Source organism: Lathyrus oleraceus, chromosome 1 (assembly GCF_024323335.1).
Source record: "Lathyrus oleraceus cultivar Zhongwan6 chromosome 1, CAAS_Psat_ZW6_1.0, whole genome shotgun sequence".
Classification (NCBI taxonomy): domain Eukaryota; kingdom Viridiplantae; phylum Streptophyta; class Magnoliopsida; order Fabales; family Fabaceae; genus Lathyrus; species Lathyrus oleraceus.
The window spans coordinates 441,738,926-441,750,873 of NC_066579.1; the positions used below are offsets into that span (position 1 = coordinate 441,738,926).

General features: G+C 32.4%; 1 protein-coding gene across 2 annotated transcripts; it reads right to left on the reverse strand.

Moving 5' to 3' along the window:
• Positions 1 to 3,849: 3,849 nt before the first annotated feature.
• Positions 3,850 to 8,312, reverse strand: LOC127081548 (auxin response factor 3). 2 transcript variants are annotated; one of them, XM_051021802.1, is made up of 11 exons: positions 7,470 to 8,312; positions 7,129 to 7,185; positions 6,607 to 6,789; positions 6,265 to 6,349; positions 6,091 to 6,181; positions 5,850 to 6,011; positions 5,626 to 5,739; positions 5,467 to 5,542; positions 5,157 to 5,316; positions 4,222 to 5,075; positions 3,850 to 4,132 (listed from the first exon to the last, which is right to left on the reverse strand). In XM_051021802.1, the coding sequence occupies exons 1-10, from the start codon at positions 7,797 to 7,799 to the stop codon at positions 4,246 to 4,248; spliced, it is 2,088 nt and encodes a 695-aa protein (XP_050877759.1). In that variant the 5' UTR covers positions 7,800 to 8,312; the 3' UTR covers positions 3,850 to 4,132; positions 4,222 to 4,245. The 2 variants fall into 2 exon arrangements, with proteins under 2 accessions (XP_050877759.1, XP_050877755.1); XM_051021798.1 differs by having other exon boundaries at positions 5,626 to 5,745; positions 7,470 to 8,308.
• Between the last annotated feature and the right edge of the window lie 3,636 nt (positions 8,313 to 11,948).

An 11,948-nucleotide genomic window follows, 5' to 3' on the forward strand; every position in this document is an offset into this window, starting at 1 on the left:
GAAGAAGTAATTTAAGATATTGAGATGAAAATGTGATATATTCATCTCAAAATCTTTTTTCAATTTTTAATTCTCCTATTGAAAAAATATTCATAGATATAATTGTTGGATAACGAGGAGTACAACGTGTGGATAAAAGAGTGTTTTTTAGTGAGAGTATAGTGAATGGACTCATAACTTAAATGAAAGATTATTGATAAATAAATGTGAGTTGTGTTGGTAAGCAATTGTGAGTTCTAAGTTCCACATTGCTTAAAAAAGTGGAGGTTGAACACTTTATAATTAGTCTTAAATGCACTTTTGATCCTCATAAATTGAGTATTTTAAATTATTGATTTTTCTATTACAAAATCAATTATTTTGGTCCCTTAATTTTGATGACATTTGCATCATATTTTCAGGATTGTTCAAAATAAATTTTACATGATATGATATAGAACTTTAAAACAAGACTTCGAATTTTGAAAAGAAAATAGAAATAGAGAACCAAAGAAGTCCCGCATCGATTTATTAAACAATGGAATTAGTGTTTATAAAGTGTAGTAATCAATTGATTATAAACAATGGAAGAAGAGAGAATAGAGAGAATAACAAACTTCCACTACTCTTACAAACTGGTTATAGCATAATGGTTACTATGGGTGGCAAACGCGCATGTCCTTTCCATTTAGACCTAAAACCTAGACCTGCCACATAAAAAAATGACTGCGGGGCAGGGAAAGCCCGCAAGCACAACACTTTTTAAGCCTAAAAATATAAAATTTTATGTTAATGCCTATGTCCGCAAAATTGTTGCATTATATATTAACCTCAAGATGAGAGTTGATGTATCATGTGAATAATGTCATCATTGTGCCATATAGTAAAACAAATACATGTAATAATTTATGATTCAGTTAAAGAAATTAATTAGTATCTTTATGATCCCTGTCGATCGATCTAAACATGAAAACAAAATTTGAAGTTGTCCAAAACATATCCGAATTTAACAACAAAAAAATCCAATTTAAAAGGTGACGGGAACACCTGAATTTTAAAAATATCATCTCTCCCCCCACTCGGCCTACTTAAATAGACCAAATTATCTTGTATTCTTATTATAATACAATTATCCTTTATTTTAATTATTTAATTTTTATATTAATTTTTTAAAAATATAAGTTGAGTGACTAATTTTTTTTAATGTTGCTATTAGATTTAATCATCAATTTTATATGCTAAGAAGAAATGAAATACAAAAAATCAAAAACATGTAAACGACTTTTTGTTTTTATGAAAAAGTCATAGTTTCTAGGGGTGATAGTGGGAAAACTCTTCCCATATTGAGGGAGAGGGAGGATGTTCATTAATAATCCTCAACAAGGTTTAGGGGCGGGCAAGGGAGGTATGGGTAGACAGAGGCGGGGCTAGTAATGTTGAAAACCGGCATCGCCCCGTTGCATACCTAAATCCACCTTATTTAATGGTGCTTTTGACTCCCTAGTTGTTCATATCAATTATTATGCTTGATTATTATGCGTTCTCTCGTGAATATTTATGAATGTGTTAGTGAATTGTTACTTATCTCTGATCTATATCTTTTTGTCTTAATCACAATGAAGCATCTCAACCTTCAAATAGTATGTCTGAAAGTATAACACCAATTTATTGAAGAACATGCTCTCTTTTCCCGCACTTATGTTCCCAATTGTGTTAACCTTAGGTCATCTTATTATAATGCATGGGGGAACTCGGTGGGAGTAGGCGGGTTCACAATGTATTTTTTCTCTAAGAAGAGTCTAGAAAGATTATGTTTAAGGAAATTGGACATGTGTGCTGCTAATGTGGTTTTTTTGTTGTTCAGGTGAAAACTATTTGACTATTTTGAATTGATCAATTATTCCCTTTCTTTTTTAGGTCAAGAGTAGTCATCTCATTTATATAGTTTAGAGGTTCAAACATGCCACCAAAGAGGAAAAAAGATATTATGTGTCCTTATCTTTATCGACCTCGCTTATTCATAGCGAAGAATTATTGATGCATCCTATCAATGTTGAATTTTGGGTACTCATTCCACTATTGTCCTCCACAAATAATTGTTCATAGACTATCTCAATGCTTGGGATTCCAAGTTTAACTATTCAAAGTTTTTTTTTAATGAAAGGGGGAGTGAAGTTGGGGTGACTTTGGGATGAGTGTGCCACTACGAGGGTGAATGCCTAAATTTTTTGCTCGCCCCGCACTAAAGTGCAGACAAAAAAGGCATGCCCAACGGGTCGGATCAATTTTACCATCCCTGATGGTTACACACACCCACTGTACAATTCTGACAAGAACCGAGTAAGTTAGAAGAGAGAGAAGAAGGGTTCGACTACTAAGAGGAGAAAGTGAAGTTTTAGAGTGATTTTGGAACTTTTGGAGGTCATTGAAGTCATTGAAGAACTTTTTCTTCAATGATTTTTCATTCTCTTCAAATCTAAACTATTGATATTGATTAATTTCAGCATGAATAGTTAGATTCCTCTAGGTTAAGTCAAATTTGATGAAGAATCTATTTTTGTCTGATTGGGACATATGGCCCGATGATGTTAATGTTATTGTTCTGACTTATTGTTAATTTTTAGTTATTGACTGTCTCATTACTTTTTTACTATTACATGCATTCAAATCGATATTGATAAGTAGTGACTAGTGACACTAGGACTATTTATCTGAACTACTTTAATTGTTGAATTCGCTAATTAGTTAGGGTAGGAATTGTGACTTAAGGATTACCATGCTTGTTGGATAATCTGACGGAATAATTTGCCTGATGAATCAGGGAGTTGACGCCTAGATTAATGAACTACATGCCAAGGAATTAGACGTAGTGGTAGAGTTAGTCCTAACGCATGTCTGTTAATGCGTGTTTCATCAATCAAATAGAAATAGAGGATTTTGATAATTCAATTTGATAGCTTTTCCATCTTCGTTATAACAATATTGTCTTTTGTTTTCGACCAAAACAATCTTAAAAACCCTTAATAATATATTAACAGATATTAAAAAAAAAGTTAAACTAATAGACATTAATAAAAAAAAAAATGAGTTAGTGATAAGAGATAGTTAGTGGTGACATATATAGGGAGAGACAAAAATAATGTATATATTATAAAATTTTAGGGTGGTGGGGTAAATTATATTGGTATAGATAATTTAGTTTAATGTATAGTTTAATCTTTCACGATAACATTTATTTAGATTTATATATTGATTTTTATAAATTATTAATATTTATAAATTAACAATTTAAAAAATAATTATTATAGAATTATAAAACACATAATTTAAGCTCAAAAAAGTTGGAGAAAACAAATATTAGACATGCTATAAAATTATATAATAATGCAGTATAGATAGATTTCACATGTTATAGAAGAGTCTCTTCATTATACACAAGTATAGTATTTAAAGTCTCAATTTTGTTAAACATTGAAAGGACTTTTATACTTGTACTCCTAGAATACACTCTAGCATTGTTTGATTTTTGGCACATGCTCATTTATAAGATATGTTGGTTACTGATGTAACCTTTAGAGAGTCTTTTTTGGCCAAAAAATTCAAACCAATAGGGTCAAAACAGATGTTCACACACCCTCCAAATCTATTAGACACTTGAGTTATTACTGTGCACTATCTCATAAATGTTAGCCCACATATTTATATGGTCCCAAGCCTACTCTATACCGAAAGTCATTCACATTTTCAATCATACACAATATTCAGTTTACAGTTACACGATGCTAGAGACAGCCATAAAATGTTCTGTTACTTCACTATTTTCAACCATAAATACTATGCTCCATTTTCATCCATAACACCATGTGAATGTGATTCTATCATAATATCACAACTTATTGTGCATAAATAGCCATAAGTTTACCATTATAGTTTTACACAATACAATGCAATGCATCTCTTTGGATCATAAAGAGTACACAAATAAGTTTCATACACATACACAAGCACTTTAACTAAGTCATTAACACTTTAAAATACATATTACACAAGTTTCATGAAATCCAAAGTTATTAATACTTATACAACAAAAGCACTTAACCAGCACAAGTTCTTCTGCTATCAGATGATTCCTTAGTTCAATACTGCAATACACCTGCAAAAAGAATCGTGATTTGTTTCTATGATCAGAGTGATCTGATAACAAAATGCTGAATGGTGTTGGAAAGGTTAAAGATAGCTTACTTTGGTACGGTTACTCGGTTACTCTCAACCGCCTTCGTAGTCCTTATTGAATTGAGAAGTGATGGTAGAGGCAACAGCAGCTTCTTTATTTGCAACATATGTGTCGTCGGTTAATGAAAATCCAAAGAGTCTGCAGCCACTTTTATATGTCGAATTCATATCTTGATTGCCTCTTAGTGCCGAGGCTGAATCACGAGACCTTGAAATATCCAACTGATTGTTATTAAGAAAATTCTGTACGCCGAGAGAATTTGTGCTTTCCTGAATAGGCTTGTCGAGTAAGGAAGATGCGAACATTCCATTTTTCAGTTCAGATATGTATGAACCCTGACTGCGATTAGGATTATCATAACGAGAGTTTGAAACTGGATTAACAGCCTGCTGGAACATTAAAACAGATGATGGAGATGAAACTTGTCCAGCTGTAACAGACGCGTGCAAATGTGAAGAATTGTCATGCATCTGTGCTGGCCATCCGTTTCTTGAACCGAGCAGTTGATAACCATCGTAGCGTCCAAGGAAACCATTTCCACGGGACTCGTCAAACGAGGATCGACCGTAGGGTGGTGGACACGGAAGAATTTCTTGACCTTGCAAGACCTTTTGGAATCGGAAAGATTCACCAAAGCCTATGCCATTACAGGGAAAATCAGAAGATGCTTGTGGCATTCTGATATTTCCTGTTGCGGCAATCCCGGAACAGTTTGAACCGGGATAACATCTCCCTAGCTCGTATAACCGGGGACTCTGAGCATTAATACTGTCATAGGGAGTATTAATGCCCATAATTTCTTGACCTTGCAAGACCTTTCGGAACCTCAATGATTCCCCAAAGTCTGACACACCAATCCCATCTGTCAAAAAGTAATGAGTCGTGTCATTGTTGCATAACGATGAAGTAAGACGAATGAAGAATAAAGATTCAAGTAACTTACTGGGAACTGGAAATTCTAGCTTGGACGAAGTGAATCCAATCCTGCTCCTCTTCAAACTTGCTGCCATCAGGTTACTGGTAGAGGAAGCAGAACCAGATGGCTCGATTTCCCAAGGGGAAACCCTATTATGCCTTGATGCTTCTATGTCATCCCACCTCACCTATAAACATAGAGTTCACCAATTATAGTATACTACAGAAATGACATCACATGACAAATAATTACAGTACACTAGATTACTAACGAAACGGTAACTACATCATCCATTATAAACAATAACATTAAAGTTAGAAAAACTGCAGCCCCATACCAATAGGCATTTCCATTTAGATCCAGGCCATCTATGAGGATCCACATCACTTATTCCAGCAATTAATCCAGTGAATCTGCAAACCAGAAGTTAGACCAAGATCAGATAATTAATAGGTTGATTGGTATGTAACGAGAACACGTATAATAATCAACAAACCTTCGTTCTGCAGCATCTTCAGTTTCAAAACGCATCCTGAACCTCATTCCAGCAGAGTAAGAACAATCAAGGCTCTTTACGAACTTGTTAACAGGTATGATGAAATCTGAAGAACTGACCCTACATAGAAAACGTGAAATATATAAGACACAATGGTGAGCAACAAAGAAATGACAATGAAAAGGGAAGGAGGGGCTAAACCAGAAGTATTACAATAACAATACCTTGGATTGTAGCAAACACTGAACGCAGATCTTTTGGATAAGGCATTCACAACGTCCATGAGAGAGCCCGGATCCAATTGCATGCCAGAAGCTGCAAAGGAACCAGAACTTTTCAACTGAACAGCCCTTCGGATCCCTAATCTCAGTTCTCCATCATCACCCCTGATACATCAATCATAAAATGTTAGCCATTGTTAGGAATACTAGTTTGTAATATTTTATAGAATTCAGTTCATGATACCTAAGAAACAACACAGCATCCCCAGACACAAGCTTCTTCTTGTTCACAAATGCACTCCACCCAGTTGTCAGCAAATGCCTCCTTGGCTGCCCTGCTCACACGAACACCATAAATCAAACCTTTGAGCAGTCAGCTGGCAGTGTAGTACAATGTAAAGCACTATAATCAACATACCCCTGTAAATGTGCCGAAACCTCCACTCCAGGCCATGCAGATCCTTAGCTACAAGCTCTTGAGAAGGTCTCTGCTGGCTGTAATCCTAAAATGATATAGTAGTGGATTCAAATTCAAAATGCTACCAAAGTGTATCCAATTATACTTGAAGAAATTTGAAACTATGACAGAAAGCACAATTTGAAACGGGTAACGTAAGCATCTCAGAAAACATTCATAAGATTAAAGACGATACTCAAGTCTAACATAATAGGAAAGTATGAATCAAATAAAACTTTGAATAAAAAACGTTAGCATGGATATTTTGACCGAGAAAAATAATGCATGGTAGATGAAAATTACCAGGGGAGGAAAGCAATCTTCGGCTGCTCGACGAGGCACCGAGAATCCTCCATGAGTGCTAGTGTCAGAAGCTGTGAGAGTCTTGCAGAACATATGGGGAGTTGTTGACTTCACAATAGCTTCAGTATCCTCCTCTTCCGCATCCGCATCGATTACCCCTTCCCGAACATTTTGCTCCACTTGCTATAAACAAATTCAATCAAAATCCAACTTAAAATCTTTTTGAAAACGCACTTCCACAATTATGGGACAAGAGACTATTTTGAGACACTTATACTTTTCTCCTGCAAATAACATACATCTAGACATAGACAGAAAAAGAAATAATGCAAATTCATATCATATTCTTGACACTACACACTGCTACATTAAGCAAAATCCAATACAATTAGCTTGTTTACTAAAAAACTGACTTGACCACAAAATCAAAACATATAAATTGAGACATTTTTCCCCTTTTTACAATTTCATCCAAACCTATAAACTGAACCAAAATAAGATGATATAATAGATAAGCCTCACCTGATTTTCAGGAACCAACAAGACTTGGCAATAGACTTCATCACTCCCTTCCTCTGCCTGTGAAGAAAAATCCAAAACACAATGTTCCCTTAACACATGAGTCATCCAAAAGAACAACAAACAAGGAAAAGCAGCAAAAGGGTATTGTATTATCTTCTCCACCAATCAAAAAAGCACATTACAACTTATTCAAACAAAAAAGGGGGAAAACGAAAAGGGTCATCATCCCATTCATAAATTTCTCATCTTTGAAAGAAATTAAGAAACCCTTTTTCTCATAATCAATTTTCCCAGTCAAAAACCCCAAAATAAAAAAATAAAGCAAAAGAAAAAACACTTACATGGAGCTTAACATCAAGAACACGACAGAAAACATGAGGTGGAATACTAGAAGCAGAAACAGGAAAATCATGAGCCTGTTCAAAGTGACCCTGTGGAACATACACAACAATGCTTCCTTTCTTGGGCAAAGAGATCAAAGGACCAGCACAAGCATGCCATAGCTCCAAACAAACAGAAGGCTGAGTCGGAGGAGAAGGAGGAGTCGGAGGAGGAAGAACCATAGCTGAAGCAGAAGTGCTTATACCAGAGTGAGTAGAAGAAGAGGAAGAAGAAATAGCAGAATAAGGAGTTTCATCATCTTCTGTAGTGTTGAGATCGATTAACCCCATAACACAAAACACAAAAGTGCTTTTCTTGCAATGTTAATAAGTGATTTTTTCAATGAATGATTTCATGACTGCATATTTTCAGAGAGTGTGATGTGTTTATGAGTAACTTTGGCATTGCTAAAAGAAGCTGTGAGTTGTGAGTTGTGACCCTCTTTCTCTCTCTCTCTAAAACTCTCTCTCTCTCTTCCACCACTGAGCTATCACTCTCTCAGCTGAATTCCCTTTTGTTTCTTTTTTGGGTTTCTTTATTTCTTTCACTTTAGATAAATGGGTATTTTGGGATAATAAAAAACCAAACTTTCATTGTGATTCATATAAAAATTGGATTTTTATCCCTTTTTTTCCTCTTTATTTACTACTAGTATTTACTATTACAACCCTCTAATTTTTTTAGGGGGCCCTTTTGATGAGGTGAAGCAAGGAGCAGAGATGAAACAGTGGTGCAGTTGCTGCTACAATGCTGAGACTGTTGGGTGTGATGTGTGTGGCAGAGAGAGAAAGAGAGAGATAGAGAGAGAAAGAGAAAAAGAACAAGCTACAAGAACAAAAGACTGTAGTAGTGGTAGTGAAAGTAATTTGTTGGAAAAAGAAAATTGAAAAAAAAATAAGATAATGTTATTACAAAAGAGTTTATTTTGAGAAGAGTACGGTTATCCCTGTATTTCCGGGGGGATGTCTATTCTGTCCCCTTCTACTTGATCAAATCTCACACCTATCCTTCTCTAACTTAATTGCTTTTCTTTTCTTCAAACATTGGTTTAAGTCATCATCTTGTGTTATGGAGATTTTGTTTCTTCACCATCATGCAATTCATTATGTAGAGATAGATGATGTCATGTCATTCTCCATCAATCTACTTTAGTACACTACTAGAGTGTTTAAATATACCGAAGGAAAACATCTTCATTCAAATCCGACTCGACCCGACCGTATTAATTCATTTAAAATCGTTATTCTCATAAGTACAAATCACGTGATCAAATAGACCTGAAGTGATGTTTAAGTATTTCTTTGGAACAGTCGGTTATGTTTACTTGGTTTAATATCGTTCACTTCTATTTTTAGATGAATTGCATATAAAATATTTATCACGATAAGAATTCTTTTTGAGAGATGAAAAATGTTGACATGATTATTTATAGGTTCTTGTTTTTGACATATTTAGATCCATGTTGGTAATTTAATTTTTTATATGGTGAAATGTTAGGAGTGAGGATACAGAGGTTTTAAATTTTCGTGTTAATCTATTATATTTTTGTTAAAAATTTAAGGTGAAACCAAACAAATACTAAGTTGTAATATACTATAAGTTGGTATTTTACTTATTGCGTCAATTAAAATTGGTTTACTAGACTGTTTTTGATAAAAAAAAGTTAATAGTAAAGATTAATATGACCTACTTATAGTATTCCTTCATTTGCTTGGTTAATGTAAATTTATGGGATTTAGACTTTTTTTAGTCGAAAATTTATGGATTTAGTCGGTTGTTAGATTGAGATTAGACGATTAAGATTTCAGAGATATACTTTGCATATTATTAACATTGCTTCAATTTTTGTTTGATTGGTGTGAAATGTTTGTAATAAATTTAAGTGATTTAGATTTTGTGTAGTCAATATTTCTCATATTTAGGATTCTCATAGTTTCTTAAATTGAGACTAGATTATTAAGATTTTTATATATATTTAATTTGATTAAATTAAGTAACATTGGCGTATAATACTAGTACTATCTTTGTTTTATGATGATTGTTTGTCACGGATGCACCCCTATTACCCCCTCATATTTGGAAGCTTTGGTGGTTGTTAATGTTGACAATTAACCAAAGTAACTAAGACAAGTGAAAAACAATATTTTTGAAATTCAAAGTTGCATAATGTTTTTAAGCATTTATCTTTTCAATTTAGAAACAACTAATTAATTTGCCTATCAAGTTTTGACTTTAACATTAGGGTCCTATCATCATTATTAACTCTTTACTTAGACAAAAAGTAATGACAAATTCATGTCTATCTGGCTAACCATTTATGCAACAAGTTAATTAATTAATTAATTAATTATTTAATTAATAGCTTTATTTATCTTTTTCTAGCCTTAGATCATAAAGTCTTTGAGGCCACACTTTTTTTGTAAATTTGGAGTTATTTTAATCATTGTTGTCCATACTCACAACTTCCCTTGTGCCTCCCTAGTCCCTACTAGGAAGAAATTTATTTATTTATCTTGTCTTGTCTTAGTTTATTTATCGACATCGTTTTTTAATAATGACCGTAGGAAAAATATTAATCAAGGCATAATGATTTTTGCATGAAATCTTAAATTGTCATACATATGACTATTGTTTGTCTACATCTTACCTACTCTACATATGTTCAAATATTCTTTTAATTCGTCTATTATTAAATAATTCCTTACTTTAAAGAAATGTTATAAAATTAGGAAATTTAAAAATATAAAAAAATGAAAATGATTATGAATATTGTATTTTGATTGAACTTTTAAAATATGAAGTAAATATTAAAAGGTAATATAAAAGTGGAAAGATATATATTAAAAAATGCAAAAGATGAACGAAAGAGAAAGGGAGAGAGAAAAGTGAGCACAATGTCATCTACCTAGTACAATTATAAGACCTTATCTTGCTTGTGACCTTCACATATAATCTTATTTAATTAAACACATTATATATTTAGTTAGACAAATCTTAAGTTCGACTCAAGTGGACCATGGTGGGAATTTATCATAAAGCCCTCTTACTTTAGACACTATAGGGTGTTTTATATCATTGAAAATGCTTAATTTTGTATCTCTTTGTTTCACTAAATTACTATTTTTATTTATTTATTTTTTATTCATAAAGTTTAGTTTTCAACTTTAAAATTATATATATATATATATATATATATATATATATATATATATATATATATATATATATATATATAAAAGAGTGTTATAAAAATATTAAAGTTTAATATTTTTAATTATTAATTTTCGAATAATAATTTTTTTTCTCGAATGAGAGTAACAACTATGTCATTTTTATTGTAGGTTTATTAACTACTCTAAAAAGTGTTAAATATAAATGTAAGAAGTTGAATTATTATTAAGAAAATAATAAAAATAAAATAAAATAAAAAAGATATAAAACAGTTTTAGTTTGATTGATTGCATGTTGTTTGAAATTTGAATAGTAGTATTTATAAAAAAAATCTAGTATACTTGAGATAGCATTTAGGTGTAAACAAATGTCTTAATGTATTGCATTATATATTAACCTCAAGATGAGAGTTGATATGTCTTAACAAGTAATATGATACATGTGAATAATGTTATCATTGTGCCATAAAGTAAAACAAATACTAAATGTAATAACTTATGTTTCATTTAGAGAAATTAATGAATATTTTTATGATCCCTACCAATCGACCCTTACATGAAAACAAAATTTGAAGTCGTCTAAACACATCCCGAATTTAATAAAAAAATCTAATTTAAAAGGTGGTGGTAACACCTGAATTTTAAAAATAGGGGCGGGAGTGTTGATAGTTATCTCCTCTCCCATCCGATCTATTCAAATAGATCAAATTACCTTGTATTCTTATTATAATATAATTATCTTTTATTTTAATTATTTAATTTTTATATTATTTTTTCAAAAATATAAGTTGAATGACTAATTTTTGTTTAATGCTATTGGATTTAATCATCAATTTTGTATGCTAAGAAGAAATGAAATACAAAAAATCAAAAACATGTAAACGACTTTTTGTTTTGATGAAAAGGTCATAGTTTCTAGGGGTGATAGTGGGAAAACTCTTCCCGTATCGGGGGAGAGGGAGGATGTTCATTAATAATCCTCAACAAGGTTTAAGGTCGGGCAAGGGAGACATGGATAGACAGAGGCGGGGCTAGTAATGTTGAAAACTGCCCTCGCCCCGTTGCATACCTAAATCCACCTTATTTAATGGTGTTTTTGACTTTCTAATTGTTCATATCAATTATTATGCTTGATTACTATGCGTTCTCTCTTGTGAATATTTATGAATGTGCTAGTGAATTGTTACTTATCCCTGATCTATATCTTTTTGTCTTAATCACAATGAAGCATCTCAACCTTCAAATAGTATGTATTTATTGAAGAACATG